Below are 26,926 nucleotides of genomic sequence, written 5' to 3'. Positions count from 1 at the left end.
GGTCATGAGCAGAGCATGCTTGGGTCAACGGAAGACTAGGAATTTTTGGTATCAAATCGTATGGACACGGTTCTAATGCAAAAAAAAAAAAATTTTTTTAAGAAAAATCGATCATGACGTAAACGGGACTTTTGTGCATATCCTCCACGAGCTTTACCTATACTTCTCATACTCGGCCGCCTCGTGCCGCCGCGCCTCGATGCGCGCCAGCGTGGCCTCGTCGTACAGGCTCGACAGCGGCTGGCCCTGGAACAGGATCTGGTCCTGGTGCCGGCTGGCCTCTTCGCGCGTCATGCACACAAGGTCGCCCAGGTGCAGGCGAGCCGTCTTCTGCTCGGCCTGCAGGGGCATGTCACCTTCGAGGTCTGCGGCCGCTGGGTGCACACGGTCCAGCAGGGACTCGACGATGCCGTCGGCGCCCTGGGCGCGTTGTGGCAGCTGCCAGCGGACAAGCGTCGTGCGCGTGGGCAGACCCGAAACGGCACTGCGGCCACGGTAGATTTCCTCGACAAGAAAGGCCACGTCGGCCGACGTCAAGGGCACGCGCAGGCCGACCGCGGCGGAGTTGGCATCATACGGCGTCGTCTTTTTCTCGTCCTTTTTGCTCTTCTTGTCCTTTTTGCTGTTGCTGTCGTCGGTGAGGGCAGTGTCGCCATTCGCCGTCTTGGTCTTGCTGGCCTCTTCAAAATGACGTATCATCTTCTCCTCAAAGCCGTGCACAGCCGCCAGGATCTGATCGTACATCTTGTCACGTCCCTTGACGGCCGCATAGTCGTGTGGGTAGCCTATATTGTCAGCATGGGGTCCTTTTTTTGAAAATTGAGGAAAAAAAATAGAAAGAAAATAAGAATCGAACGCAGGTGAACACACCAGAAAGGACCAAGAGAATATGGTTCGCCAGCGTGTAGCCAAACACCGCCGGCATCGTGCCCAGCACCGGCAGGATACGCACACGAAAGTCGGGCAGCGCACCTAGCTCACGCACTGCATCTTTGCCTTTGGCAAACTGCTCGTCCGGCAGCGGCAGCAGCGCAGCCTTCCCGTCGCCCGTCTCTGTGCGCTCCGTCGAGTACACGGCCGGAATGCCGCTCGTGATGCCCAACAGCTTGAGCCGCCGCCGCGTTGCACGTGACAGCCGGTCCTCGGCACTCGACCCGATGTCGCCGACCACCACCTTGGTCGGGTCGCTTTTGGTGCCGGCACCCATGGACGCGATAATAGGCAGCTTGTGCTCGTGGCAGTAGCGCAGCAGCTCGACCTTGGTGTCGATGTTGTCAATGGCGTCGACAATAAACGACACGGGACGCTCCTTGGTACTGTCAGCCCTCGCGCCCGACGCGCCCTCGACGTCCGCGTCCCGCCACGGGCCCAGGAGGCGCGCAGCCGACGCCTTGTCAAACTTCTCACCGCGCAAATCGAACCGCACCCACGGCGCCACGGCCAGCAGCCGTCGCGACAGGACGCGCACTTTGGGCCGGCCAACGTCGGCCAGCGTCGCCACGGCGTGCCGGTTGAGCGAGCTCAGTGACACCTGGTCAAAGTCGACGAGGCGGATGCGTGCCACGCCGCTGCGGGCGAGGGCGGCCGCGCAGTGCGAGCCGACCCCGCCGCAGCCAACAACCACCACGACGGCATCGCGCACGTTCTGCAGCCCTTGGGGCGTCAGGAACGCCTGGTTGCGCGTCAGCTGCTCCAGAATGACCTCTTCGGCGTAGTCGCCGGCCTGGGCGCGGCGGGCGAGGGCCAGGGCACGCAGCTCTTCCGGGTCTTCCGTCTCAACCACCTCGCCGAGGTCGTTGTGGTCGACGCCGCCGTTGGCCTGTGCCTTTCTAGACGCAGCCGTCTCGCCGCCAATCACCTCCGCGGCTTCCTCCGCGGCTTCCTCCGCGGCCACATCGTTGGCGACTGACCGCTTCAGACGACGCAGCCGTGACGCCTGGACGTTGTGCTGGACGCCCAAGAGCACGCCGACGGCGACCGCGCCCGACACAATCGCCGTCGCCGCCAGCTGCAGTGGCCGGCTGTGGCTGGCCTGGGCCAGGAGCGACGACATGGGGCCAACAGAGGGCGGAAACAGACTGAAAGAGACGAGACAAAAGAAAAGAGCTCGACGTGGTGTGAAGAGCCAATGGCTGCAGGAAAGCGTGTGTTGAGACAATGTCGCGTGCCGTGGATATGTCCAAATGGGAGCAGTAGGTCAAAATCTGAAGCGCCTTCCGTTTAGACGGAGTGTCCCCTCACGTCATCGGCCACTGCTAACGGCGGAATGTGCGCCCCTCACTAACAAAAATTCACAGGAAGGACAGAAAGCAGGCAGAAAAAAAGTTTCAGTGGGGAAGGGGCGCCAGAGCCGACCGCTAATGCTCTAACAACAGGAACAGATGGAAGGCACGTCTCAGCCTTGTTATGTTGCGGAGTCGAGTCTGAATCAACACAACGAATATGGAAGTTGTTAATGTTCTGCAATGATTCGAACCTTTTCCGATAGACACTTTATTTAATTTATCTTTAATAAAAATTCATGTTCCGGTGAAAGAAGAGCACATTCTCAAGAACACAGACACATAAAGCAGCTAGGCACCAAGCATTTACTGAAAAAAGGAAAATAGGTCGACATAATACTTTGAAATTAAAACGTTATAAAAACAATCAAAAGAGGGTGGTAGTAGAAGAAGAAGAGGGTGACGAAAGACGCAATAACAGGAAACAAAAGAGACAAGGCACAGGAGTGCAACTAGACAATACAACGCCGAAGCTCGTGTGAGGACGTGGAGCAACAAGAACCAAGCAGCCAAGTGAGACGCATGACACGACCACAGATGTCCTTCTTGCTCGGCCCTCATCTATTTTGTATACAATTTTTGTTTGCCAAGCGAAATATAGCAAGGCAACGCATTTCGAGGGAAACCAAAACAGGAGAGGACGGAACAGAAACCTGTGTCCAAGAAAGTGTCGAAAAACAGTGGCCGATGGTGGACAAAAGAAAGCATGATGTATGTTGGAGTGTAAGAGAAAGAAGTCGTTATGTGCAAGGAAAGAAGAGCACGGCCCAACGTCGAGGGCTCGAGGGCCGATGGCACAGCGGAAAAAGCAGAGACAGGAAACAGTGGGCGAGGCGGCCCCGGAGCGAGCGACCGCAGACGGGCGATAGTCGATAATCCAAAAAGGGTACAACGCAAGGGCGGGCAGAGCGAAGACACCCCCCGGTAGACGCGGCCCAGGACACAGGTATATGTACAACACAAGACAGAAGAAACCAGAGAGTTCGGCAGAAAGGTGGCGCGAGTGTCTCCCTCCCTTACATGATCGTGCAGCTGCTGCCTTCCCGGTCCTTCTTTACGCTCAGCGCCACACGCGCCGCCTCCGTGAAGGCCTCGTTGACGCCGCGGTTGCGCATGGCCGAGCATTCGAGGTAGCGCATCGCGTTAATGCGGCGGGCGACTTCGAGGCCCTGGTCGTAGTTGATCATCGGCTTCTTCTCGCGCGTTGCGCCGTTGCCGCCGGCAGCGCCCGCAGGGCTAATCTCGGAACCGTTGGCGATCGCATCCGGGTCCGTGCCACTCTTGGCGGCACCGCCTGTTGCTGCCGCATCGTCACCGTCCTCGTCGCCGCCCTCGCGCAGATCGCACTTGAGGGCAACCAGCACAAGCTTGACGCCAGGGCAGTTGTCGGCAATCTCGCCCACCCACTTGGACTCAACGTTCTCGAGCGAGTCTTTGCTGTCGACGCTGTAGCAGAGCATAATAAGGTCGGTGTCATCTGCGTGTGGAACGTCAGTAAGGAGGAGCACGGGAAAGCATGCGACAGGACTCGTAACCAATACAAAAAAAATTACTAACCATACGACAGACTGCGTAACCGGTCAAACTCCTCCTGGCCCGCTGTGTCCCAGAGCGACAGCTCAATGTGCACATTATCCACAAAGATGTCTACACAGTTCCCGCGTTAGCCCTCGTCCGTTTCGACGACCACAAGCTCTGCGCTGTTGTGCTCCAACATACCATGGACGTAGTTCTCGAAGACGGTAGGCTCGTAGACAGTCGGGAAGTAGCTAGAGAAAAAGAAAAAAAAGTATTGTGAGCATGGCGGAAAAGGTAGTGGAATCAAACGGAGCTGCGCGGGCAGCCGTCGGAAGCGAGCGTTCGGTCGCTTACCCTCTGGTAAAGACATTCAGCAATGACGTCTTGCCGCAAGCACCATCGCCTCTGTATGAAAGCCATTGTCAGCATCTCCGAGTGCATCTTCCGTCGTCTGCACAGCCGTCAAGCATTGCCGAGGCGCGATCCAACTCACAGCAAGACCAGCTTGCGCTGCACCGTTTTGGAGCCACCACACAGAAGCGGCATCGTGTCGACGTGAGGGAAGAGCGAGGTGCGGTTGTCGAGAGATTCGGGTCAAAGTCGTCAGAGAGAACCAGATGTTCGTCGCAGGGTAGGATTCGGTACCGTGGATCACGAAAGCGGTGATCGTTCCTGAATGCGCGCGAGCGCGTTTAAGGAGAAGATCGGAGGGGGATGCGTTGTGGTGGTGGTCGGCGAGCGGTAGCTGTCGAACCCAACAATCGACAATGCGAAGATGGCGAGCGAAGTCAAGTAGAGGGCAACGAGCGACTGCCGAGACGAGCAGTCGGAAAAGAGCGCGAGACAAGAGAAAGGGATGCAGAAACAAGAGGCGACTAGAGACAAGGTTTGTTTGGATTGGCGTTACGGCCCGCCAAAATGCTTGGAGGAGGGAGAGACTGACAAGTAAGGTATGGAGCACGGAGCACAAACACCTTCACACGCCGTAGAAAGAATGGAGCGAGAAGAGACACCTGACAAGGGTGGGTGAGAGGCGAGAGGATGGCCGGAAAATATGGAGAGGATGGCAAATGGACTGGGAGTCGGGAAGTGGAAAATGCAGATTTAAAATGAACTGGACAAGACAAGGAAACAGGCTCTGGCGTTGTCGCCAGAGGCGAGGGTTTGAGTAACAACGACATCCGCGCTGGGCGGGCAGGAGCGAGGCAAAAGGATGCGCGTTCCCCAAACAGGAAAGGGGGCGGTCCAGAAATTGAGCAATGGTTCAAGACAGAAGGAGCCACCAGCAAATCGACACTAGGAAGTCCAGGGGGCAAAGAAGATCGAACAGAAGCCCAAGAAGCATTATCCAGACAATTTGCTGATTGGGCCTTGTAAAACGAGGTATGTATTACTGGCAACGCCGGCACGCAGTCAGGCACTCACATACAGGACAACGGGATCCCCATTCCCAAATCATCGCGCCTAAATATAGCGAATGCGCCTTCCCGCTGGCGAGATGCAGGGTCATTGCACCCTGCGGCAGGCACGACGAGCAGTCAACGACACCGAAGAGAAAGAGCGACCAACACAGGCAAAACAGCGCCAAATACAGAAGGTACCTCCAGTGGCGCATCCGCCATACACAGGCTGCGACGTGTAAGTTACACACAGCACACAACAACTATTCCATATTTGCACAGAAAAGTGGGCGGTCGCCTTCGTGTTCTTATGTTTGCTGGCCAAAAGGACACGGTCGGAAACGAATGCAGATTGGTATTGGCCCCCCTGCACCCACACGACGTTGCGCGGTGAACGTGGAATGTGTCCTTAGTTGCGTGGCAGGAGCAACACAGGACTGCCACACCGTCTTCTTTCCCTTTTCGGGCAGAGGTACGACACGACTCAGCATCATAGGCGACGTACTGTGTGCTCCTTTATATCGAAAGATACCAAAGGATACTGAACGAAATACATCATCGGCGGGGGAATTATTAAATGAAATTAAATAAAATGGAACTCCATGCAGCGTATAAAAAAACACATGAATCCTACCACGCCCCTCCGTCCGTCATTTCCATGTATTGTTTTGTTTTAAAAGGTTCCATCCCAACAGACATGACAATATGAAAATAGAAAGACAAAAACATGGCACATGTACACAATTGCTCTCCTTGACGGACATCATTTTACTTTTTGGTATATCGTTGCTTACGCGCACGCTATCGTGGCTCTAAATGGTCATGTCGTCGTCTACATCACCGGGATGCCCTCAAACTCGTTGTAGCCGAGGGCCAGGTTCATGTTTTCTAAAATGGTCAGCAAGCGTAATGTATATTGTGGTCAGAGTGAGAGGAAACTTACGCAAACATTGCGTAGCGGCACCCTTCAGCAGGTTGTCGATCGTCACGCAGACAACAACGTGCCGGCCCGACGAGTGCACCGCAAAACCACCAATCTCGACACCGTGCTTGCCGCTGATCGACTTGACCAGTGGCGCCTCTCCGACCACCTTAACCAGCTTCTCGCCAGCGTAGCGGTCCTGGTAGATTTGCCGAATGTCGCGTGACGTGATGGCCGTCTTCAACGGGATGTGGATGGTGTGATGGATGCCCTGGAACCAGACGGCCACGTGGGGCGTGAACGCCACGTTGCAGCCAAGCTGGTAGCTAATCTCGCGCTCGTGGATGTGGTCCGTCAGGCTGTAGGGAATCAGGTTGTTCGTCAGCAGCTCAACGTCGTTCTTGGGCGAAGGCTTGGTGCCCGCGCCCGAGTAGCCGCTGACGCCGAAGATGACGGGCGTGCCGCTGAGATTGTCGAGCAAGGGCGCAATGCCCAGCTGAGCAGCTGTCGCGTAGCAGCCCGGGTTCGAGATGAGGCTGGCGTTCTGGATCTCGCCGCGCTTGACCAGCTCCGGCAGACCGTACGTCCACGTCTTGTCGAAGCGGTAGTCGGCCGACAGATCGACAATCACGCTCTTGTCCGCACCGGCGGTGTCGCGGCGCGCCTCCTGGATGGCGTCCACAAACGGCTTGCACACACCGTTGGGCAGAGCCATCACCCAGCAGTCGACCTCGTTGCGGCTCTCCATCTCGCGGATGTCCTCGGGGCTCAGGTTTTCGTATGTAATCGCGCTTTTATCATAGCCCTTGAGCTCTTGGCCCGCCAGCTCTCGCGAGCTGACGTGCGTCAGGTCCAGGTGCGGGTGCGCGTTCAGCAGCGCAATCAGCGCCTGGCCCGTGTAACCACGAGCGCCGATCAGGGCAACACGGGCTGCTCGGCTGTTGGTGGCGTTCTTCTTGCCAAGTGGCGGGTTGGGGTTCGTCGTGTCCTCGTCGATGCGGTTCGCCCGTGACGTGTGGAAGGCAGCGGCGGTAGTACGGCGACTGAAGAAGCGGGAAGAGGAGAAGGTCGAGAAGGAAGAGAAGGAAGAGGAGGCGGTGACGGGGCGGGGGGCGGCAGTAGAGAAGGCGCGGGCCTGCTGCTGCTGCAGGGGAGAAGACTGCTGGAAGGCGGCGTTGGTGGCAGCCTTGACCGCGGCCGCCGCACCGCCGTCGCTGCCGGCACGCTCGGCGGCGCGCTGCAGACGAGCCTCGAGGTTCGCATCGCCCAGCATGGAGCGGCCGTGCTCAGAGAAGTCCTTCATGACCTGGACAATCTCGTCGCCGTCCTCGACGCCGTACCAGAAAAGCACATTGCCGTTGCGGGCGACGCTGCCGTCGGCCTTGTCAAAGAACCAGGTCAGATTCTCGTCATTCTCGTTGACAGTCCAGATCAACTTGGGGAAGTCCTTGCGGATGGCCGTGAAGATGTTCTCGGCGACATTGCCCAGCCAGCCAGACTTGCTGATCGTCAGCGTGGCCAGAGTGGCAAATGGACGGTCGGCAGAGGGAGGGAAGGCAATAGCAAGAGCGTTCATCTGCTCGTCGTAGTAGGCGCGGAACGGGTTCTCGCGCAGGAACTCGACGTAGGTGTCCACGGTCTGGCGGGCGTTGGGGCCGTCGCGGTCACGCAGCAGGACCGTCTTGAGCTGCTCAATGTCGGAAAAGGCAGTGACGTCGCTGGCCGAGGCCAGCTTGGTACCACGGCGAATCAAAGTACCGGCACCGGAGTCGGTGAACAGCTCCTTGTGCAGGTCCTGGGGCCGGATGATGGCGACACTGGACTCGCGAGGCAGCGTATCGAGCAGATCCTTGATTTCCTTGATCTTGAGGCGTGTGCCGAACTTGCACCACGACTGGGCCATGTACCACTCAAACTCCTCGTCTAGGTTGATGGCCGAGATCTTGCCACCCTCGCCGTCAAAGAGGCCGCCCTTCTCGGACAGGTAGACGACCTTGAGCGGCTCCAGAGCGCGAGCCAGCTCGGCAGCAGCGACGTCCGCATTGACGTTCAGCAGCTGTCCAGACTCGGTCCAGGCAAGCGAGGTCAGGACGGGCAGGAAGCGGTTGTTGATGGCGGCCTCGACGACGTCCGTGGCGACGCGGTTGACCTTGCCCACAAAGCCCCACTTCTCCTGGTTCAGGTAGTCGGCATAGAAGACACCAGAGGTAATTGGGCGGGCGTGGATGCCGTAATCCTCGAGGCGCTGGGTGAACTTGAGGTTCTCCTCCATGAAAAGCTTGCGGGCGACGGCCAGCGTAGGGCCGTCCGTAACACGGATGCCCTCCTCAAACTGGGGCTCGATACCGGCATCCTCGAGCAGCTTGTTGAGCTGGGGACCAGCACCGTGGACAATAACCGGGTACAGGCCGACGTGATAGAGGAACGCCAAGCTGGCGCACAGCTCGTCGAGGTAATCGGTCAGAATGGCACCGCCAACCTTGATGACAGCAAACTTCTGAGACGAGACAGACGTAAAGTGTGAGAGGTACTGCTGGGCCTCGCGCTTGGAGCCAATGGAGCTGAGGGCCTGGATCATGAGACCACGGGTGCTGAGGTCGGTCTGGCGGGTGGACGACGTCGAGAGGGCGCGGCGCTGAGATGAGGAGGTCGTCGAGGCAGTGGCAGCCTTGACGGTCGCCAGGGAAGAGCGCTTGATCGAGAGCGAGGAGTGTGAACGAAGGGCAGCAGTCGAGACGGAGGAAGGCCGGGATCGGACGCAGCGGCGGGCGCCCGCCCGGAGGGCAACAGTGGTAGTGGACAGCATGGCGGCCTAATCGAGAGGAGAGCGCACGCGATTAAGAGAGACTATACCAATTGTCAAGCGACAACCATAAAAGAATCGAGGAGGAGGAAAAGGACGTAGGAGAAGACGGAGTGGGGGGCGACAGAGGAGGCGGAAATCCTCTGCCCTCTCGGCCGACTGGCAGGTCCGGTTGCTTGATGGCGGGCGGGGCTCGAGAAAGACGGGGATAAGCAGGAAGACGAAGGGGTCAGACAGTTGACGATGTCTGGCCAAAACAAAAGAAGAGGAGGAGGGAGGGAGGAAGAGAGAAGACCGGCGAGAAATAGGAGGAGGGAAACAGAAGGAACGAGGAGCGGGATATTCAACCTCTAGCGGAAACAGGGCAGGAGGAGTCAATCGGTGGTGGAAAGTGCGACCGGCAACCGAGAGTATGAAAAAATGACCGGCCAGGCACATGAGCCACGACCACTACAGGTAAGGTGCAAGAGAGCGCCTGGGCGCGCCAAAGAGGGGCACTTGTCGTAGCGTTAAAACCAGTCATAGGATAATGGGGGCTAAAAAAAAAAAAAAATAGCCCGCTTGATTGAGAAAAATTCGATCAGGGTACAAAATTCGGAGACCGATTTCGCTACCTTTTGGCGCATGACCTGTCACATGACTTCACCGTTTACCTTTTATTTACAAAATACGACAGTACAGTTTATCACCAGTTTTAAGAAGGATTCAAGGCTGAAAGGAACTACCAAAGAGACAAATAAAAAAACTCACGACACTGAAAACAAGGCAGTTACGTGGCCTACTCTGTGGGCCATATTATCCTGGTCGGTGAAGCAGCGCTAGAAATGTCCTTTGGTCCCCTCTGAGGCATCATTCATATCCCGAGCGGATCCTCCGTTATATGTCGGATCACGGTCAACTTCTACGATCTTACGGCCACGGCGCAGAAAACAACAATTGTGGTTAAAGGGCACAAGACGTACACGTAACGACTTTATTAATACGAGGGTAAACGCCTGTCAGCCATCATACATACAGAGTGTTGCCACTGCTCGATCGAGAAAGCAAGTCAAGGTTTGAGATGACAAGAATATTGCCTGGTGCGAATAGTGCCACACCTCATCTCTCCAAAACTTAACCTCCAAGACCAAGTAGCGGTAAACATAAAAGCAAAACTAGTGTGTTGATGACAAGATAACAAACCGACCGAAACCGACCATGATAGAACGGGGGTGTTGAGCATAAGGCACAGAATAACTAGTGAAAATCGTACAAGACGTACGAAACAAACAGAACCAAGACAACCCAGAAGATACCAGAGATTGAAATTGGGTAGAGAGGCGAGCTGCTCCTTTTTATTCCCGGCTCCCGTAGTTGCAGTCTTTCCAACGCTCAGTAAAAGATATAACAAAAAAGGCAATGATCATTCGTGATGAGGCGTGACCGTCCAGAACCAGCTTCCATGCCGCCAATCGTGCAGCCGGCGATGATGTCCTTGGAGCAGATTGTGACAATCCGTTCGTTGGGTTGGAACGCAGTTCGTCGCCGATGCCGTCACAAACGGTCTACTGCTGGAGGGTGGACAGGGGGTATCGAAGCAGCAAAGCCTTTGCGACGAGACGATCGACACATGGAAGAGGGCGGAGACGGTGTCGAAAACGAAAAGCACAAGTAATTGTGGAAACATTTTACTTGCGCGTGGCGACGACTGCCGGGACAACGATGACCAGGATGAGAATGATGATACCAGCAATCAGGCACATGCGCATCTTCATGTCCTTCCACCACATCTGCTTGCGCACGCGGTTGGCGCCACGGCGGAAGCCCTGGGCGGAGACGGCCAGGTTGTCAGTCTTGTCTTGCAGGGCATCGAGGCGCTCACCGCGCTGGGAGACCTTGTTGATGTTGTCGCGCATCACACCAACGGTGTCGTCGATTTGCTACAACGAGTTAGCAGTCATTCTAAGTATGTTATTAAGCAGTATGCGACGAGATAGGCTTGTCAAAGAGGCCGCTTCGCGGGCAGGAAATCGCTGTAGATCGCAAAAGTACTTTGCGCACGGTCCATGTTGTCGTTGTAAGAGAGTTGCCGACGCGAGAACGAGCGACGTATTAAAATTCATCAAAGCCACTGCTCGCCATCGCCATCGCCATCCTACCGACGTCGAAAATCATCTCCATCTCGAAAGGTCGGCGTTCCCGGGCATGGCGGCATCATCGCGGATGCATCGGGTCACCAGGCATCAGCATTTCGCTAGCCCGGCGGCTCATTCCGTGAACTCCGACGGTGCAGCCAAGTCCACGAACGCGGGTCGTGCGGAAAGCTTCGAAAAGCCAGTCCCAGCAAGCAACTTCATCAACGGCGACGCGTATGCGAACTGGTTTGGGAGAGCGTGTGGTGTGAATTGTTCGGCCAAGGTTGTGGCCCGGATCGATGGTGTTGCCGCACATGTTGCTTCCGCACGTCACCACGCACTAGGATTCCAGGTAATGCGAGCAGCCTCATTTGACAAGCAAGTCTCACCAAGAATCACAATCGAAAAGAAACATGAAAGAACCTACCGCTTGCAGCGCCTGTGTCCGCGATCCACCACCAGCGCCTTGTGCGGGAGCGGCCTCGCCGCTGGGGATGTAGGGGTCATAAGGGGCGTCCTCGGGCATCTTGTGTGGTTTTGGTGTGGGTGTGGGAGAATTAGGAGTGGGAGAGGCCGATGAACAAGGTCAAAAAAGCGAAGTCGGTAGAATAGATGTAGGGGGGAGCGATGCAAAGATGCGAAAACAGAGTTGCGATGTATTTTGGTTGGATCGGGAAGAGAATAGAATACGAAAGGGGAGAGAAGGAAAGAAGGAAGTGGACAGGAGAAGAGAACTAGGAAGAGGGAAAGTGGAAGGAATGACAGAAGGAAGGTACGGGAGTACAAATGGAGACGCCAGGGAGAGTAGAGGACCCCAACAGCGATAGAACTTGTCAGAAAACGGGGGCTTGGTGAGCGTGTGAGAGGGGCTGTAGCGCTGGAAGGCGCGTGAGTGTGGAGCCACAGAGTGATGCAACAGGGACGGATGGGCCCTGGAAAGATCTGTTCGCTGTCGCCGCGCCCGCCGCTGAAACTAAATGCACTCGCCGCCGCCCGTTTTAGAAACAAACATGAGTGGTTGGGGCGCTGGAAGGCCGCCCTGGCCTGGCCATTAGCGCCAAGTTTGGACAGGCTTCCAGCAACTGCGTATCTTACGACATTGTAGGAAACTGGCAGGGACGACCTAGGCCAAGCGAAACCAAGGCCTCGGCTGGGCCATTTGCACCTTCCTTGGACAGAGAGAGCGACTATTACGCTCGCGCTTGGACGGTCAACTGGACAAACGGCAGCAGGTGCGAGTGAAGAAGATAAAGAGGTCGCCCGCGCCAGCCAGCCCCAGCCACAACCTATACGCGGCAAGTACCCACGCTAGTGCTGAGAGGCAGTTTTCTGTAGGAACGGCAACAGAAGGTACATTGCCAGTTTTCTGTTTCATCGCCTTCGCTAACAAGCTTTGCACGCGAGGCGATGGAAGGCTGGAAAGAACATTCTTTCAACGCCTGGGGCGAAACACGGAAGAAGTCCAGGATTGAAAAGGAGCAAAAGAAATCGCAAAACAGAGTACTCCGTGAGTGCGAGAAATCGCTGTGACGATACCAAGGTCTTGGAGCTGAAATTACAGCCGCCTATCTCACTCTCTTACGAGGTGAGATTCCCCATACTCAGTAAAAAGTATTACATAGTCATGTCCTTTGGTACCTTGGGCGCCGGCCCCGGTAAAATGCGGCAGAATCCAAAAGAACGATGAAACAAACCTGCAACAAAATCCAGCCAGCGACAGGACAGTCAAGACAGCAGCAAGACCGGCCCGGGCACGGGAGTGGAGGATGAGAAACCAGAAAGACAAATGGGTAGGGGAGAGGGAGGAAGTAGACAAAATCGATTGGTAAATACGGCATGGCAACGGATGGCCCGGGTGTCGTGCAGTCGAGATAATCCCACGAGGCTTTAACAGGGGTGCGATACTTGTATATTGGTGTGTTTTTGGTGGGATCACAAGTACCCAGATCTCCACTTAGTGACGAGGCTACATTCCGCATGAGATCTCTCCCAAAAGAAATGCCGTTCGTCGACTGGGTAGCTTGCATGCCAGACAGCTTTTCTGCGGACACACTTATACCTGCAAGTACGACATACACGGCAGCTTCTTGAGCCGCTTGCTTTCTGGTAGAGCCTTCACAGAGCGAACGGACAAATGTCTTCACGGGCGCAGATAAGGATCATCAAGAGATCGCCAGGTACATCGAGCAGCTAGAGCAAGATGACAATGTCAAGTTCACACTCAAACGTCAATTGCCGCCGGTGGCCCTAAATGAATAGGTACACATATATAGACAGGAATAATTGAATTCTGAGAATGATGTGTAATATGAATATGCGCCAGGCCTTCCAATCATAAAATACAAACGTAAATATAAAACGTCAAGAAACAGAAGAACAAAATAGACTGCTATTGGTGAAAGGGCCACTGTCTGGTAGTGTTGAAACCAGAAGCAATATTATGGTCATCTCAACACTTGAAAAGAGATTCTACAGCGTCTTCTCGTCCTCGAGCGCCGTGGCCGTAGCAGAAGGCGTGGCCGACAGGGACTGCACGCTGCCCTGGCGCTTCCGCAGCACGTTCTCGATAAAGGCCTCGCCGGCCTTGTACGACGACCTCACCAACGGGCCGCTCGCGCAGTACAAGAAGCCCATGTCCAGAGCGCGCAGCCGCCACATTTCAAACTCGTCGGGCGTCACGTACCGCTCGACCTTGAGGTGGCGCTTCGTTGGCCGCATGTACTGCCCAAACGTAACAACATCCACGTTGGCCTTGCGCAGCTCCCGCAGCGCATCCCACACCTCGTCCTCCTGCTCGCCCAGACCCATCATGATGCTTGTCTTTGTGATCAGGCCGTTGGGCGTGTCCACGCCGCCGCCGCGCACCTCTTTGGCGTGCGCCAGCACCTTGAGGCTCTGCCGGAACGTTGCACGACGGTCGCGCACGTACGGCGTCAGGCCCTCGACCGTCTCAATGTTGTGTGCGTAGACGTCGAGTCCGCTCTCGGCCACAACCTGCACCATGTCGAGATCGCCGCGGAAGTCACCCGTGAGCGCCTCGACGAGCAGCGTCGACTTCTTGGCCTTGATCCGCCGGATCGTCTCGGCAAAGTGGTGCGCACCACCATCCGCCAGGTCGTCACGGTCGACGCTCGTCAGGACAACATAGCCCAGGCCCCAGCGCGCGAGCGCCTCGGCCGTGTTCTCCGGCTCGTGCGGGTCCAGCGGTGCCGGGGCGCGGTTGGTCTTGACGCTGCAGAAACGGCAGCCGCGGGTGCAGGTATCGCCCATGAGCATAATGGTGGCCGTCGCCGCCGCCCGCGACGAGCCGCCCCAGCACTCGCTCAAGTTGGGACAGCGCGCCTCCTCGCAGACGGTGTGCAGCCCCAGACCACGCAGGTCACTCTTGATCTTCTTGAGGTTCTCATTGGATCCTGGGTTGGGGAGGTCGGTCTTGAGCCACGACGGCAGGCGCGTGACCTTCTTCTTGCGACCGGCTGGGCCGACCTCGACGGTCTGCAGCTCATAGGCAGCGTTGACAGACAGGGGCTCGTCTGGTGCGGGGCCGCCAACAAAGGTGGCAAAGGACTCGACGGTCGTGTTTTTAAAGTATGTCGGCCTTGAGCGCTTGGTGACCCCGGCACCGACGGAAGAAGCAGAGGAGGAGGAGGAGGAGGGGGAGGAGGAGGAAGTCGTTGATACTGTAGAGGTCGGCGGGTTTGCCTCAGTCGCAAAGGATCGACGGGCGGATGCGGCGAGAGAGCGTGCCAAAGACCGCCGGAGCGGCGTGCCAAAATGGCGCACCGCTGGCAACGTAGAAGCCATCGTGTTGTGTGTATGTGTGAAGATGATGCTGTGCAAAGTAAACGCAAAAACAAAACGATGGTGCGGAAAACAATGTTGCCAGAAGAGGGTTAAGGCCAGGAGCGTTGACCGGCGACGACCGGACGAAATCGTTCCTTCCTGACAAGCTGACTGAAGTCAAATTTGTCATAGCGGAACACCGCCAATGTCAGAAATTATTAAAGACTAGCAGTGATTGGGCCTGGAACTGCCGCAAGTAGCCGCTACCGTACAGCGCCAATAAAGTCCTACGGAAGGGGCAGTGGGCCGTCGGGGAAAGGTGCTGCAGGCGCGAGAACGGAGTCCGTTCGCGTGCAGGGAGCATTTTGGCGGCTTTTGCTATGGAGCGCACGTGACCAACGCAACGAATTTTCGGGCGATTTTGAAAGCTCTCCACGCAGCTGGAATTGCACGACAAGACGACGAAGAAACGACAGCGAACGACGACATCCAGCACGAGGAGCCCACTCCTCATTTGAAATTGACGACTACATCTCATCTCCACCATGGTCCGTCCTCCGTCTTTCGCGCCGAGGAAGTGCGACCTGGGCTGCTTCGTCAACATCCGCACCATTCGTGACGATACCAAGCGCCACTTCTTTATGCGTCACGAAGCCGAGAGGTGCGTCCCAGCCCTGGTCAATTGATGAACCGTCGCTGTGTTATGCTCGTACTGACATGCCTGCTCTCCTTCAGACAAGCCCTCCGCCATATCATCCGCAACACAACCCTGTCACCACGCACACGTGCCGAGGCCCAGCTACAGCTGACCCAGATGCACGTCTACACGCGTCCGACACAGATCCGCAACCGGTGTATCCTGGGCGGCAAGAGTCGTGGTATTCTGCGAGACTTTAAGCTGTCACGAGTGAGTGACTGTCATTGCCATGGTCTTGGTCAAAGAGAAGAGTCAGCCACTAACCAATCAGTTCAACTTCCGTTTGCAGGCATTGAGCGGCAACCTGCCGGGCGTGAGGAAGGCTAGCTGGTAGAGAGCCAGACGCCGACGACCGACGATGGAGAAACACAACACGGCAAGAGGAAGAATACCTTGATGCAGGAGGAAGAGCTGTACGATATGACAAACCGATGGTGTCGATGCTGCGATGGACGCATCGGAGCAAGTGGCAGTGCCTGCTCTGCGGACTGTATATAACTGCCGATACATCCCCCAAAACATGATGAATATACGAACACAAGAGAAAATAAATATAACAATCAGTGAAAAGCAGACTTTTGGCTTGGTTTGGTGGATCGTACGTCTGGCTCGTAAATATGAGATACTTGGTACCAGTGAGTGAGTCAACAATACGGACATGCTCGTCACTTTACGAAATACGCATCGCTGAGAGTCGCGTCAGTCTCTTCCAATCGAAACATAGATCTTGGCAGTGTCTTCATAACTCTTCATAACCTGCCTCCTTGTATTCCGAGTGCACCTGCCGGCTGGACAAACGACCACAATCACTCCGGGAAGGAACGATGGCCGTTTGCTCCTTCCTGTTCCTGCGCCTTCCATCATTGATAGTCCCTGAACGTCAAACATCGGCACTCCCTTCCCATAATACAACTGCAAATTTTTCTCTTCTTCACATTCTTTCTTCGTCATCAATTGCCGAGCACTAAACTTTCACGCACATCACCATCACATCGCATCTCAACGATGTTCCGCCGGCTGTGGACGGGCTTGCCCGACATGCCAAAATATCCGGTGGACATTGGCAAACTGGGGTACAGTACAACACTGAAAGTTTCTTCTTGCGTCTTTTGACGATGGCTAACAATAGACAGCTACTTTATCAACGAAGACGACGAGATTCGCAGCATCGAGGATCCCAAGTACTACTTCAAGTATTTTATCGACAAGAACACCTACTACAACGACTGCCACCGGTTTTCTTTCGACAGTAGGCCTCCCACTTTGCTTCAATGACGTACACCTGGGCCGCAACCTGAGCCTGTGCTGACCAACAGCTGCTGTCCAGAGAATCGTCCTCAATAGGCTTGCCGGCCTTGGCCTCCGCCCGGTTCGTCTGCCCCTGGGAGCCAGCGAAGACGATCCGCATGTGCTCGTGCTGGTGACCGAGGATCTGGCCACGGCCGACCGCGTGCTCCTCTTTATCGGCGAGACCGCACAGGACCTGGGCATTCTGGCCCACCGTGTGGTCGGCGGGGGCGGCGGCATTGAGCAGGGCAGCATCCTGTCCATGGTGCGGGCCGTCCGTGACGGTGGCATCTGCAACGACAAGCACGGACAGCCACCTGCCGTGATCATTGCCAACCCGGGCGAGCTGTTCTGGTGGCCCGAGGCACGGCGCGCACTGAGCTTGCCCGCTACCGCGGGCATGCCGCGGCCCAGTGCTACCCACCTTGCCCCGCGCAAGTTTGCCGAGAACACGATCCCGGGCCACGAGGATGCCGACGCGCACGTTGCCAGCCTGTTCAAGGACCTTTTGACGTGTGGAGCGGAGGCGACGGAGCCGCCGAGTCCCATGGCGAAGCGAAAGTCGGTCCCGCGCATCACAGCCATTGGCATTGCGGGCGGCGCCGACGCTCTCGAGGGGTTCCTCGACCACCCAGGCCACTGGCAGTGCTGGGGTCCGTATATGGACAGCCTCGTTGTGCTCGGCGGTCTGTACGAGGAGCACCACATCAAGACGGACGCGTTTCGGGCGTTTCTACGCCAGCGTGCGCGCGCGTACATTGCCAGCGAGGCGCCCGTGGACACACCGGTAGCTGGTCCCGACGGCAACGATCATGCGGCACGAGCGACACGGTACGGGTGCCCTGTGCACAGCGCAGGGACGTCGTGGCTGACCGAGCTCATGTTTATCGAAGCGCAGACGTCGATTCTGTCGTGGGGTGCGACGGTGGCGCGGGACCCGGCGTACATCAACCCGCAGATGGAGATTTCGTATGCGGAGACGATTTTGACCTCGGAGGACACAACGTGGGCTGGTTACAAAGACGAGGATGATGACGGTACAGTGCCCACGTGGAGCGAGCCCATGGACGTGGACGGAAGTGGACACGGCGGTGGAGACGACGAAGATAAGGAGAACCAGGGCATGACGGGGCCTGCCATGGGTGATGCTTTGGGGAGTGGTAGTGATGCCTGCGGTGTCAGTGGTATCACCGTCGTGAAGAGCGATGATGCCGTGAATGGAATCAAGGACAAGGTGGCGGAGGTCACCCTGAATGAAAAGTGAGAGAACGGGACGCGAATGGATCACGACAAAGGGAGGCATGTATCAAAAAGCATTTATCAAGAAATGTTACTTTGAGGGGTATGTATGGAGATAAATCATAACCGAGAGAGGTCAAGAAAAAGACGGTCCGTACGCATAACTCATTGGGGTGCTACACCTTTCCATTTTCCTGATTCCCGAACCCATGGTTTGCCCGATTGTGCCGTACAGAATTCACATCGTTTCCATCTCAATTCAATTTCTATGCCGTCAACATACCCATGAGGCCCTGTGATGGCGGCGTCGAGTTGTCTATGAGCTCGCGTGCCCGCCGCCGCCGGTCGCGAATCACGCGTGCCTCGGCAGCCCAACGGCCCAGCTTCTCTGCGCCTTCTTGGTCTGGGGCGCCACTGGGTAGGGCAACGGTAGATACACTGTCGCTGCTGGCGCTGCCACTGCTGCTGTCGCCCCACAAGCCCAGCCAGCTCGGCCACCAAGAGGAGCCGCTGCTCGCTGCGTCAACGCCCGCAGCCGCCGGCTTGCTGGCCCGCCGCTGCTGCTCATCCCGCGCCAGCTGCGCCACCATGGCCGCCCAGTTGTCCAGGCCGGCCACGAGACACTGGCGGCAGGTGGCGCTGCCGTCGGCATGGGCCGCCTTGTTGTCGGACGCTGTGGCCTGTGCAATGGCCTGCCCCAGCGCATTGGACAGCCCGCCGCCCTGGCCATTCTCGCGTTTTTGCTGCTGCTGCTTCTGGGCCTGGCGGCCGGTCTGGGCGAGGGCATGCAGCTGCTCCTCGGCCAAGTCGACGGCCTCGCGTGTCCAGGCGATGCCTTCTTCGCGGGCCTGCTGGTCATTCGAAGAGGACGAGAAGGGGTTCCAAGAGGAGGAGGAGGAGGAAGATGATGATGCAGAGGTGGCGGCGTTTCTGGGCGTTTGAGCTGAAGCGTAAATAATCTCGCCAATGTGCAGGCGCAGAGCGGCCTCTTCACATGTGGAGCGGGCACCGGGGATCGGCGGACCGAAGCCATCGTCGGGCGGTGGTGGATAGCTCGGCGGGGACAGCAGGCCAATGATCTGCTTGCCAATGCTGTTCGGCTTCGCTCTTGATGCAGCCTCGGCCGCAGCCGCAGCAGCAGTCGACGACGACGGAGGCAGAGAGCGCCGGGCCTGCAGCAGCGATACGAAGAGGGGCAGAGCATCGGCCACGTTGCCCGAGCGAGCCTGGAACGTGGCGTAGGCCGTCAGGGTCGCCAGGAGGTTGCGGGAGAGGGCGGGTGTGTTTTTGCTGTGCAGTGTGTTTGCCGTGTGGTTCTGTGCCGTCCATGCTGTGATCCACGCTGGCGCATCCACGCCGGCATTGCGGTCAAAGAAGGACTGGCTGTTGTTTCCATCGTCCTCGTCGTCCCCGTCGCCGTTGGGCGCACGTGCAGCCAACACCGCGCGGCCGTAAACGTAGGCTGCAGCATCCTTGTCCTGCTTGTATTCGAGGTAGTTGGCAAACGCCAGCGCGGCCGTAATCTGCTGCCGGGCGGTCAGGCCGCGCGTGTTGAGCAGCTTGAGGTAAATCTCGGCAGCGGCAGGGAAGATGACCTCGCAGTTTTCTTCGCGGGGCGCGCCCGAGGATCCGGGTGGCATTGGCTTCGGGTGCGGGTTCGAGGGCCCAACGACAATGTCGGGCGGGCACACGAGATTGCGCGTGCGGTCGATCATCCAGCCGTCGACGTGCTCGGATGCGGCAGCGGCGGCCAGCAGCGCCTGGTAGTAGCCGCGGCGCCAGGGCTCGCTCTTGGCGCGGATGTCCAGGGCGTCGCCGATGGAGGTGTTAGCATTTGGTGCCTCGGGCGCGTCGGCGACGGCGACGCCCGTCAGCGCGGCCAAATCTGCCAGGTCCGCCTTGCTCGGCACCTCAATCGCTGCCAGCCCTGCACCTCCATCAATCTTCGGGTCCTCCAAGCGCCTGATGAGGTCCAGCAGGATCTGCATCACTTTGACGTGGTCCACGATGTGGGTTGCGGAAGTCGTGATCAGATCGCCGCTGCTGGACGCCGCCTGCTCCTCGGCACTGCCGTCGTCCCCTCGCTCGCCAAGTGCACCGCGCAGCCGCATCCGCGACATGAATGTCCACTCGTGCGGCGTCGGATACGCGCGCTCCATCCACTCTTGCTGGACAACAAACTGGACGAGAACAACGCAGCCGACGGCCGCCCAGAAGTACAAGGTGTACTTGACAAAGGCGAGGGCCTCGTAGCGCAGCCACTGCCGGCGCTGGGTCGTAAAGTACCGGGGCGACCGGGAGGCAGGGCCCCTTGTGGACGGCACGACAAGGAACGGCAGCTGTGGTCGGGTCCGTGGACTGCGGCTCCAGCTGTGACCGCCGCCGCTGCCGCTGCCGCTGCTAACGAGCGCTGTGTGTTGTGTGAAGGAAAAGGTTCGCCGGCCGGCGTGTGGTGGCCGGTCTGCCGCCAAACGGCGCGACCACAAGCGCAACATCGCCGGCCGAGGTCGCATTGTGTCTCTTCGAGATGGAAAGATGTCAAGGTTGGACGTCGAGGAGAGCCGAGGCTCCGAGGCCTATTGCCTTTTATTCCGCGATACGGTGGAGGTAGATATTCAGTAACGGCAATTCGGTTGTTCAGTACATCGCTTCTACGGCCGCCTCGCGGGTCGTCAATTCGTGTCGCAGTCGTTGGCGACTTTGTGTCGAGTCGTTGCGTGGTATCGTCATATTTCTAGAGTGGGGTTGACTGCCTTTTTATGGCGCCAGGTTATGGGCTTAGCGCGACTGCGGAGAAGCTGCACGTGACTAGTCAGATGATGCGGCTGACTGTTTATTTACCCAAATAGGGGCTATGAATGACAATTGACACTGCGTTCCTTTGCTCTTTGACTTGACTAATTCCGCTTTCGTTTGTGTTGTATATTTGATTACCGTCTGTAGGGAATAGGTAATAGTTTCCATTTGGGTTTCAGTTTTGAGTTATGTGGTCATGAGGTTATATTTTTTGTCATTTGTTTTATATTTTTGAAGCGAAACGAAAGATCACTTGAAAAATGCGTTTAAAATGAAGTGAATTTTTCAAAAATCGACCAGTGTTTTTATTAGTCTTATTACTTTTAATTTTTTTTTAAAAAAAAACTAACACACATAAACTGCATTTTTAAAAGGTACAAGACTATGATCGTACTTCAAGTTCTAAATTCCTGAAATCTGACTTGAGTCTTCTATATATTTTGGCAACCCTGGAAATACCTCCACAACCGTAGTTGCTGCTTACGCAGCATCAGCACCGCTTTATATCATGTCTCGATAGCAGTGGCTGTACTAACTTTACAACACGGAGGCACAGAGGGTATGTTATGCAGCGGTTATTGCCGGTTTATTTTCCATTCTGGTTTCACTTGTTCAGCCGATCTGGGCATCTACTGAGACACTCGGTTTTGACTCTCATCTCAGACCCCATGACGGTTGGGAATACGAAATAGTGTCATTCTAGTGCGAGCCTGTATACAAGTACATTGAGATTCCTCGCATCGGCGACCCATAGATATTCTTTCTCCATTTTGCGTATCTCGAAATGGAAGAGAAAGTCGAGGTTACTTCACGGGTTGCGTGATGCTTGGGGTCAAATCTACGACGGCGCGGAGATGCCTAAACATGATAAGACAAAGTCACTGGTAGAGGCTACGGCGAGCCCCGACGAGATGTGTCGAAGAAGTCGATTACTCGGTGAGGCGTATTTCTGGTCAAAATCTTGTTTCTGTCGTCTCATGAGAACCGTTAACCAGCTTTCCTTGTCCTCGCCCGGAATGCAAATATGGCTCACTTCGCATTTCTCCAACGACACCCACAACTCCCAGGACACCCACTCCTCCCGCCCTCCCCCGCGCCCAACCCCAGCCAACAGTCACGGGGAGCGTATGTTGTGTGTATTTCGTACCAGTTGGATGGTAGAGTGACAGCTCTGGTCGTCTCGCTACCAGGACTTGCTTTGCTTTTTGCCCTGCCTATTTCCTCTCTTTCTCACAGTCAAGAGTCAAGTGCCTAGGCCTAGAATTTCCCACCCAGTTTTTCCATTGGACAGACAACTTTAATGTTGCGGGGAGGGTTGCATCGTGCCAGGATGGACCTCCCCATTCATCGTACGATGAATGGTTGGACGTGATATCATGATTATGGAAAACGAACGGGCAAATTAAGCTGGTTGATAGAGAAGTGAATGGTGAGTGGCTCTCTTGGGACTTGTGATACGTTCTTCGACGCGGTACAGCATGCGGAAAGCACAAAATGAAATGCAAATGCAGTGTGAGGTGGCGTCCATCGCATTTGCTTGTGCCGCCGTGGTCGACATCCTTACTCCTCTCTCTCTCTCTCTCTGTCTTGTCTTTTTGACCCACCATTATTCCTCAACAGCATTACGGAAGTACAAACGAGATGCATCCAGACGACGACAGCACAGTCTATCCGAAACGACACATTTGCAAGTCCTACGAAGCACGAGGATTAGGGCCTCCGCCACCGACTCGTAGTAATCTATCTGTTTTTGACCTCGAGCGTTCTCAAAACGAGGCTTTTCTTTTGGAGACTCTCGCCTGACACCAACTCTTTAACAGATCCCCCAGCCTGAAGGCCTGAAGGCCTGAATGGATTTCTCTGGGTTGCTTCAGCTCCCAGTTCTGGTACACATGCCCAGATGCCAAGAGGTGCAGCTTCTGACTTCTCTGTTTCCTGTGCAATATCTACAGGACACCGTTGTATCCTTACTTTCATTTTTGGAGGGCTGAAGCAGACAGATTTGGGATAGCTTTTGGTGCAATATGGGCAAGAAGGCACTAACACATCTTTTGGATAGCTGATAGGCGGAAGACGGAGACGAATATTTTGTCGTGTCCTAGCTTGATAGGATAACTATTACTTCATAGCATTTTAGTTTGGGCCTAGGTGCGATGGACGGTAATGCCCGTAATTACAGCGAAAATTAGCGATGGATAACCAAGAGCCCCCTCATATGCGCCATCCAGAGTACACACAGTCGGATGCCAGCATCAAGAACAGGCGCCCTGGCCGCCGTTTCTACGCGTTCCTCTTGGCACGCTGGCGAAAAATACTCTGTAAAATAAAATAAAACAGGAAAAAAATATGTGAGCCTCGTGTAGGACAATTACGTCGCATTCGTTCTCTGTTCGAGGACCAACTCAAAGGGGGAGAATTGCAAAATCCCCACCGAAAAGAAAGAAAAAGAAAGACATGATCGGCACATCCTTGTTCGGGCGTGGGAGTCTGATCCTGTTGCCCCTGCGTACGTCGAACTTGTGGATTGGCTGGCTTACACCGAACGCACACCGGTGAAGCACAGCTGAAAAAGCCAAAAAAATAGACGACGCTAAGACACGCCGAAAGATGACAGCCTCACAGTTCCAGTTCCTGCAGCCTCCACGTTCCCTGTTTTGTTTTTTTGTCACAACCCCTTTCTCCTTGTTCCCCATGATGTGTTCCATGCCCTTGATTCGCACCACCCTCGTGTATTCTTCCAACCTTGTACCGAGCCTGATCAGGCAAGGCCCGGATGGCTCCGTGTTTGCCTTAGGATACTACGTTGGCTTCGTCGTGGCCGGACGTTGGGTGGACCAGAAACCCAATCGTGCAAAATACGAGAGTAAGACGTCGTATGTTTTGCGAGACTGGCGGCCAAAAGACCATTTTGCAAGAAAAATGAGACTGTATGTCGAGTCTCCGCCTCCGCTTTTTTGATTGCCGGCTGCCCACATGGTGTCCGCTTGAAAATGTGACGTATCATTTTCGTTTCGTTTCTTTTTCTTCTTCCTGTTCATATATATTGTGTTTTGCTATTTGTTTTCTCCAACAATCCCCAACTCTCCTATGGGCATTAGAGGCACTGCAACCTGCTTCGACACTCGCTGCAAGTCCGGCTCCGGTTGTGCTTGTTTCGGCCTGTCACAAAGACGGAAGAAGCTTTCTTGTCATATTTGTATGTATGAAAAACTCGAAATGACTCTGCATTACACCGCAAGTTAGGCACACCGTATTTTCGAGAACGAGTAGCCATCTTTCATTTATGGGTGTTGTATATATGTGTGTGTATGGCTTGTGCTCTGTGACCTGTTATATACACAAGGGAAAGAGGCGAGGGACACGAGCCATCTATCGCCAAAGGCCGTCTCGTATATCCTGTCAACTACCTCTTCTGGTCGTGGTTAAGTCACGTCGTGCACAGTCTGTCTCACCTCCCAATTGCTGTGCGACGTGACCGACACATGTGAAACTACCTCTGTCGAACGTCTAACGTCGAACGTCTAAATATATCTCGTGTCCTTCCGCGTACGCAGGACAGACTATGACGATGAGATCGACTGCCGTAAGTCGTTCCACCTCTATGGTGTCATCCTCTCGCTCGTTTTACTTCTTTTTTATTCGTTTATTCTCTGCCTTGTCTGCTCCATCTTATAACGAGATGTGATCTGTCATTTGAAGCGTGCACCGAGGCGCACACATGACCGGCTTTCTTTGTGTTTTTCTTGTCCTACATAGACCATGGCCTGGGCCGCATCCCGCTCTGTTCTCTTGCCATATTTTGCAATTTGTTTCTTTCTTACTCGCTTGCACGTCTGTTCGCTCCTCCCGCCCTTTCCCGCTGGGTGATCGTTTCTTCCCGCCGCAGTGTAGCGGATAGCCCAATGACTGATCGCTGAAACGGAGTTGATGTAAATCTTTTTTTTTTTTGACAAAAAATCAATTAAGGGAAATGAGGAAAGACTAAATCATCCTATATGGATTTGCCTTTTCCGTTGTGCATGCCGGTGGCCTATGTTGTGAGGGGTTGGAAGAGGTTGTAGAATGGCATGGCCACATACTCAAGGACACTACGATCCTGGACCAGTTGTTGAGACGCAGTGATAAAGTGTCCCATGCGTGTGTCACTTCCCCTTGCTGTGCAGCGAACGCAGGCCGCTACGGAGCAGTTCGCCCAGGGGTCGATCATTGCCCTCGTTCTCCTCTCGGGCTGCCCGACAGATACGGGTGAGACGGATGTGTGACTATTTCATGCGCCAATTCAGCATCGGAGCATTGTAGACGACTTTGGAACGCTGGGTCATGTCGCACGCTGGCTGGCTTCCTGATTGTAGTAATCAATTCGTGCCCTGTTGGACTATTGCGCCATTTAGGGAAAACGAGGCGCATTTATAAAGGAAGCGGAGAAGAGGGGACCGTTCTGGATTCTTCGGCTTGGCATGATGGATGGCACCAAATGTGTCGGCAGCAATTACGCCGTAGTTTTGTGCTCTGCCAAACGTCGTATTGCTGCGTAATAAAGGTTCGTTTGGAGTTAGCTGTTGTTGGCCTCTTTGGGGACAGGAGGTGATTCGGGAAGCACGGCGTAACGACTTTTATGCCGTGTCAGTTTTTGCCTTTCATTTTGGGCTCCTCGAGGTCGATTTTGTTTCCCAAGCAAATACGGTGCAGACATGTCCTTTGCCACATCGGTGGTGATAAGAGACTTTCTTTCCTTAGCTCTCCTTCCCTTCCTCATCGCTGTGGTTTCTAATTGCTCGTGTAAGAGGAAAATTTATCCGTTCGCAATGGTCTATGGTCTGGTTCGCCGTCTGATCTGGCCGTGCGGGAATGGTCCTTTTTGGTTGATCGGCAGCCGCCCGACACCCGTATGAATTAGTCTGTTCGTACGGACGTACTGGCGCGGAACCACACAAACAAGCTGCCAAACTATGTATTTAGCATATATAAGGTAACTTCGGACGCTACAAAAAAAAAGGACAAGGAACGAAACGATCAGGGTGATGTTAGACTCACTTTTCCTTTCGTAGTCTGCTTTCTTCCGCCTCATGTTTGGGCTTCTGCCACCAGTTCCGGGTGTTAGGCGTGGCAAAGTGCGCCGACGGTCCTCGTCTGCCACACGGACCGCCCATTGCGCTACCACCTGCAAGGATGAAAAGGGTAAAGACCAGGAAAACATCACCAGAACTTGAAGAAAATGGGCAGACTGATAGCCCAAATTTGGGCAACGCCCCCGAAAACAGCTAGTAGCTAGCCTCGTGAAGGGGAATCAGGACCAGGATCTTTGCTTCCTTCGTTTTTAATTGGATCTGGAGAAGTCCCTGAAGCAAAACCAGTCCAGAATCCGGAGAAAGAAAGACCAGCACAGGGAATTGAATCCTACCACCTTCTGTGCTTTCTTTTCCGAACGTTTGTGTCGTACCAATATGTCATATGTCGTACGGAGTACCCCGTCCGCGTTGCACTACTGAGAACGTCAGTGGGCTAGTAACCGCCTTACCCCCTGGTCTCGATATTGGTTCTTGGAAAACCGCTTGATTCTTGAGTCTCGATTTTGAAGTGGAAGTGCACTGGCTCTGTTGCAACAAAGGGCCGCTCCGCAAGTGTGCGTGAGTTGACGGATTGAGACTGAGGGAAGACACAGTGCCACCCTCTGCTCGCGGTACATTGTCACTGAATCAAGCCACACAGACTGCAAAAGTGAAGATCATGAACATTTTAAAAGAGGGGAAAGGCGGCTGTGTGGCGCCGAGTGAGGGGGATCACCATATCATGTCTTGGTTTCGTTTCTTGTTCAAGCAACAGGAGGAAAAGAGGAGAACGCATTCATTTGTTGAGTTTGGGAACTAATATGCCCTATGCTCCGTTATTTGGGTGCGCAACTCTCTTTCAAGTAACAGGCATGGCCGGCACAGACATCTTATTGCCCCGTAATATTGTGCCTTGGGGCGATCCTTTGACTGTTTCTGTGACCTGGATTTTGTTAGCTGATATTTTCACCTTCTCTCGAGCTTGTAACTCCATAGAAAGTCAATGCGCAAAAATAGACTGAAAGTAGAAGAGGACC

At 55.1% G+C, this 26,926-nt stretch overlaps 10 protein-coding genes across 10 annotated transcripts; 3 read left to right on the top strand and 7 right to left on the bottom strand.

Moving 5' to 3' along the window:
* Positions 1–153: 153 nt before the first annotated feature.
* On the bottom strand, positions 154–2,053 carry SPSK_10872 (ThiF family protein; the record flags this gene model as incomplete). Its single annotated transcript, XM_016737124.1, has 2 exons — positions 154–785; positions 871–2,053. The coding sequence occupies 2 exons, from the start codon at positions 2,051–2,053 to the stop codon at positions 154–156; spliced, it is 1,815 nt and encodes a 604-aa protein (XP_016588288.1).
* A 1,245-nt stretch (positions 2,054–3,298) lies between these two features.
* SPSK_09516 (Rho family, other) lies at positions 3,299–4,346 on the bottom strand (the record flags this gene model as incomplete). The annotated part of the gene is made up of 5 exons (XM_016736088.1): positions 3,299–3,759; positions 3,840–3,929; positions 4,002–4,051; positions 4,155–4,205; positions 4,294–4,346. 5 exons carry the CDS (start codon positions 4,344–4,346, stop codon positions 3,299–3,301), a joined length of 705 nt encoding a protein of 234 aa, XP_016588287.1.
* A 931-nt stretch (positions 4,347–5,277) lies between these two features.
* Positions 5,278–5,594, top strand: SPSK_10097 (uncharacterized protein; the record flags this gene model as incomplete). The annotated part of the gene is made up of 2 exons (XM_016736653.1): positions 5,278–5,438; positions 5,483–5,594. The coding sequence occupies 2 exons, from the start codon at positions 5,278–5,280 to the stop codon at positions 5,592–5,594; spliced, it is 273 nt and encodes a 90-aa protein (XP_016588286.1).
* A 438-nt stretch (positions 5,595–6,032) lies between these two features.
* On the bottom strand, positions 6,033–8,928 carry SPSK_08471 (N-acetyl-gamma-glutamyl-phosphate reductase; the record flags this gene model as incomplete). Its single annotated transcript, XM_016735067.1, has 2 exons — positions 6,033–6,088; positions 6,144–8,928. The coding sequence occupies 2 exons, from the start codon at positions 8,926–8,928 to the stop codon at positions 6,033–6,035; spliced, it is 2,841 nt and encodes a 946-aa protein (XP_016588285.1).
* A 1,664-nt stretch (positions 8,929–10,592) lies between these two features.
* On the bottom strand, positions 10,593–11,085 carry SPSK_09946 (vesicle-associated membrane protein 4; the record flags this gene model as incomplete). The annotated part of the gene is made up of 2 exons (XM_016736513.1): positions 10,593–10,844; positions 11,068–11,085. The coding sequence occupies 2 exons, from the start codon at positions 11,083–11,085 to the stop codon at positions 10,593–10,595; spliced, it is 270 nt and encodes an 89-aa protein (XP_016588284.1).
* A 33-nt stretch (positions 11,086–11,118) lies between these two features.
* Positions 11,119–11,565, bottom strand: SPSK_09983 (uncharacterized protein; the record flags this gene model as incomplete). Its single annotated transcript, XM_016736548.1, has 2 exons — positions 11,119–11,379; positions 11,467–11,565. 2 exons carry the CDS (start codon positions 11,563–11,565, stop codon positions 11,119–11,121), a joined length of 360 nt encoding a protein of 119 aa, XP_016588283.1.
* Positions 11,566–13,508: 1,943 nt separating this feature from the next.
* On the bottom strand, positions 13,509–14,843 carry SPSK_09284 (lipoic acid synthetase; the record flags this gene model as incomplete). The annotated part of the gene is made up of 1 exon (XM_016735860.1): positions 13,509–14,843. The coding sequence occupies one exon, from the start codon at positions 14,841–14,843 to the stop codon at positions 13,509–13,511; it is 1,335 nt and encodes a 444-aa protein (XP_016588282.1).
* A 524-nt stretch (positions 14,844–15,367) lies between these two features.
* SPSK_09953 (mitochondrial 40S ribosomal protein MRP2) lies at positions 15,368–15,853 on the top strand (the record flags this gene model as incomplete). Its single annotated transcript, XM_016736520.1, has 3 exons — positions 15,368–15,483; positions 15,558–15,729; positions 15,809–15,853. The coding sequence occupies 3 exons, from the start codon at positions 15,368–15,370 to the stop codon at positions 15,851–15,853; spliced, it is 333 nt and encodes a 110-aa protein (XP_016588281.1).
* A 671-nt stretch (positions 15,854–16,524) lies between these two features.
* SPSK_09122 (mitochondrial 40S ribosomal protein mrp2) lies at positions 16,525–18,070 on the top strand (the record flags this gene model as incomplete). The annotated part of the gene is made up of 3 exons (XM_016735701.1): positions 16,525–16,592; positions 16,653–16,768; positions 16,836–18,070. The coding sequence occupies 3 exons, from the start codon at positions 16,525–16,527 to the stop codon at positions 18,068–18,070; spliced, it is 1,419 nt and encodes a 472-aa protein (XP_016588280.1).
* Positions 18,071–18,311: 241 nt separating this feature from the next.
* On the bottom strand, positions 18,312–20,558 carry SPSK_08684 (uncharacterized protein; the record flags this gene model as incomplete). The annotated part of the gene is made up of 1 exon (XM_016735273.1): positions 18,312–20,558. One exon carries the CDS (start codon positions 20,556–20,558, stop codon positions 18,312–18,314), a length of 2,247 nt encoding a protein of 748 aa, XP_016588279.1.
* Positions 20,559–26,926: the final 6,368 nt, after the last annotated feature.

The sequence above is a fragment of the Sporothrix schenckii genome, assembly GCF_000961545.1.
Source record: "Sporothrix schenckii 1099-18 chromosome Unknown Cont44, whole genome shotgun sequence".
Classification (NCBI taxonomy): Eukaryota; Fungi; Ascomycota; class Sordariomycetes; order Ophiostomatales; family Ophiostomataceae; genus Sporothrix; species Sporothrix schenckii.
This window is presented reverse-complemented; position numbering and strand designations above follow the sequence as displayed.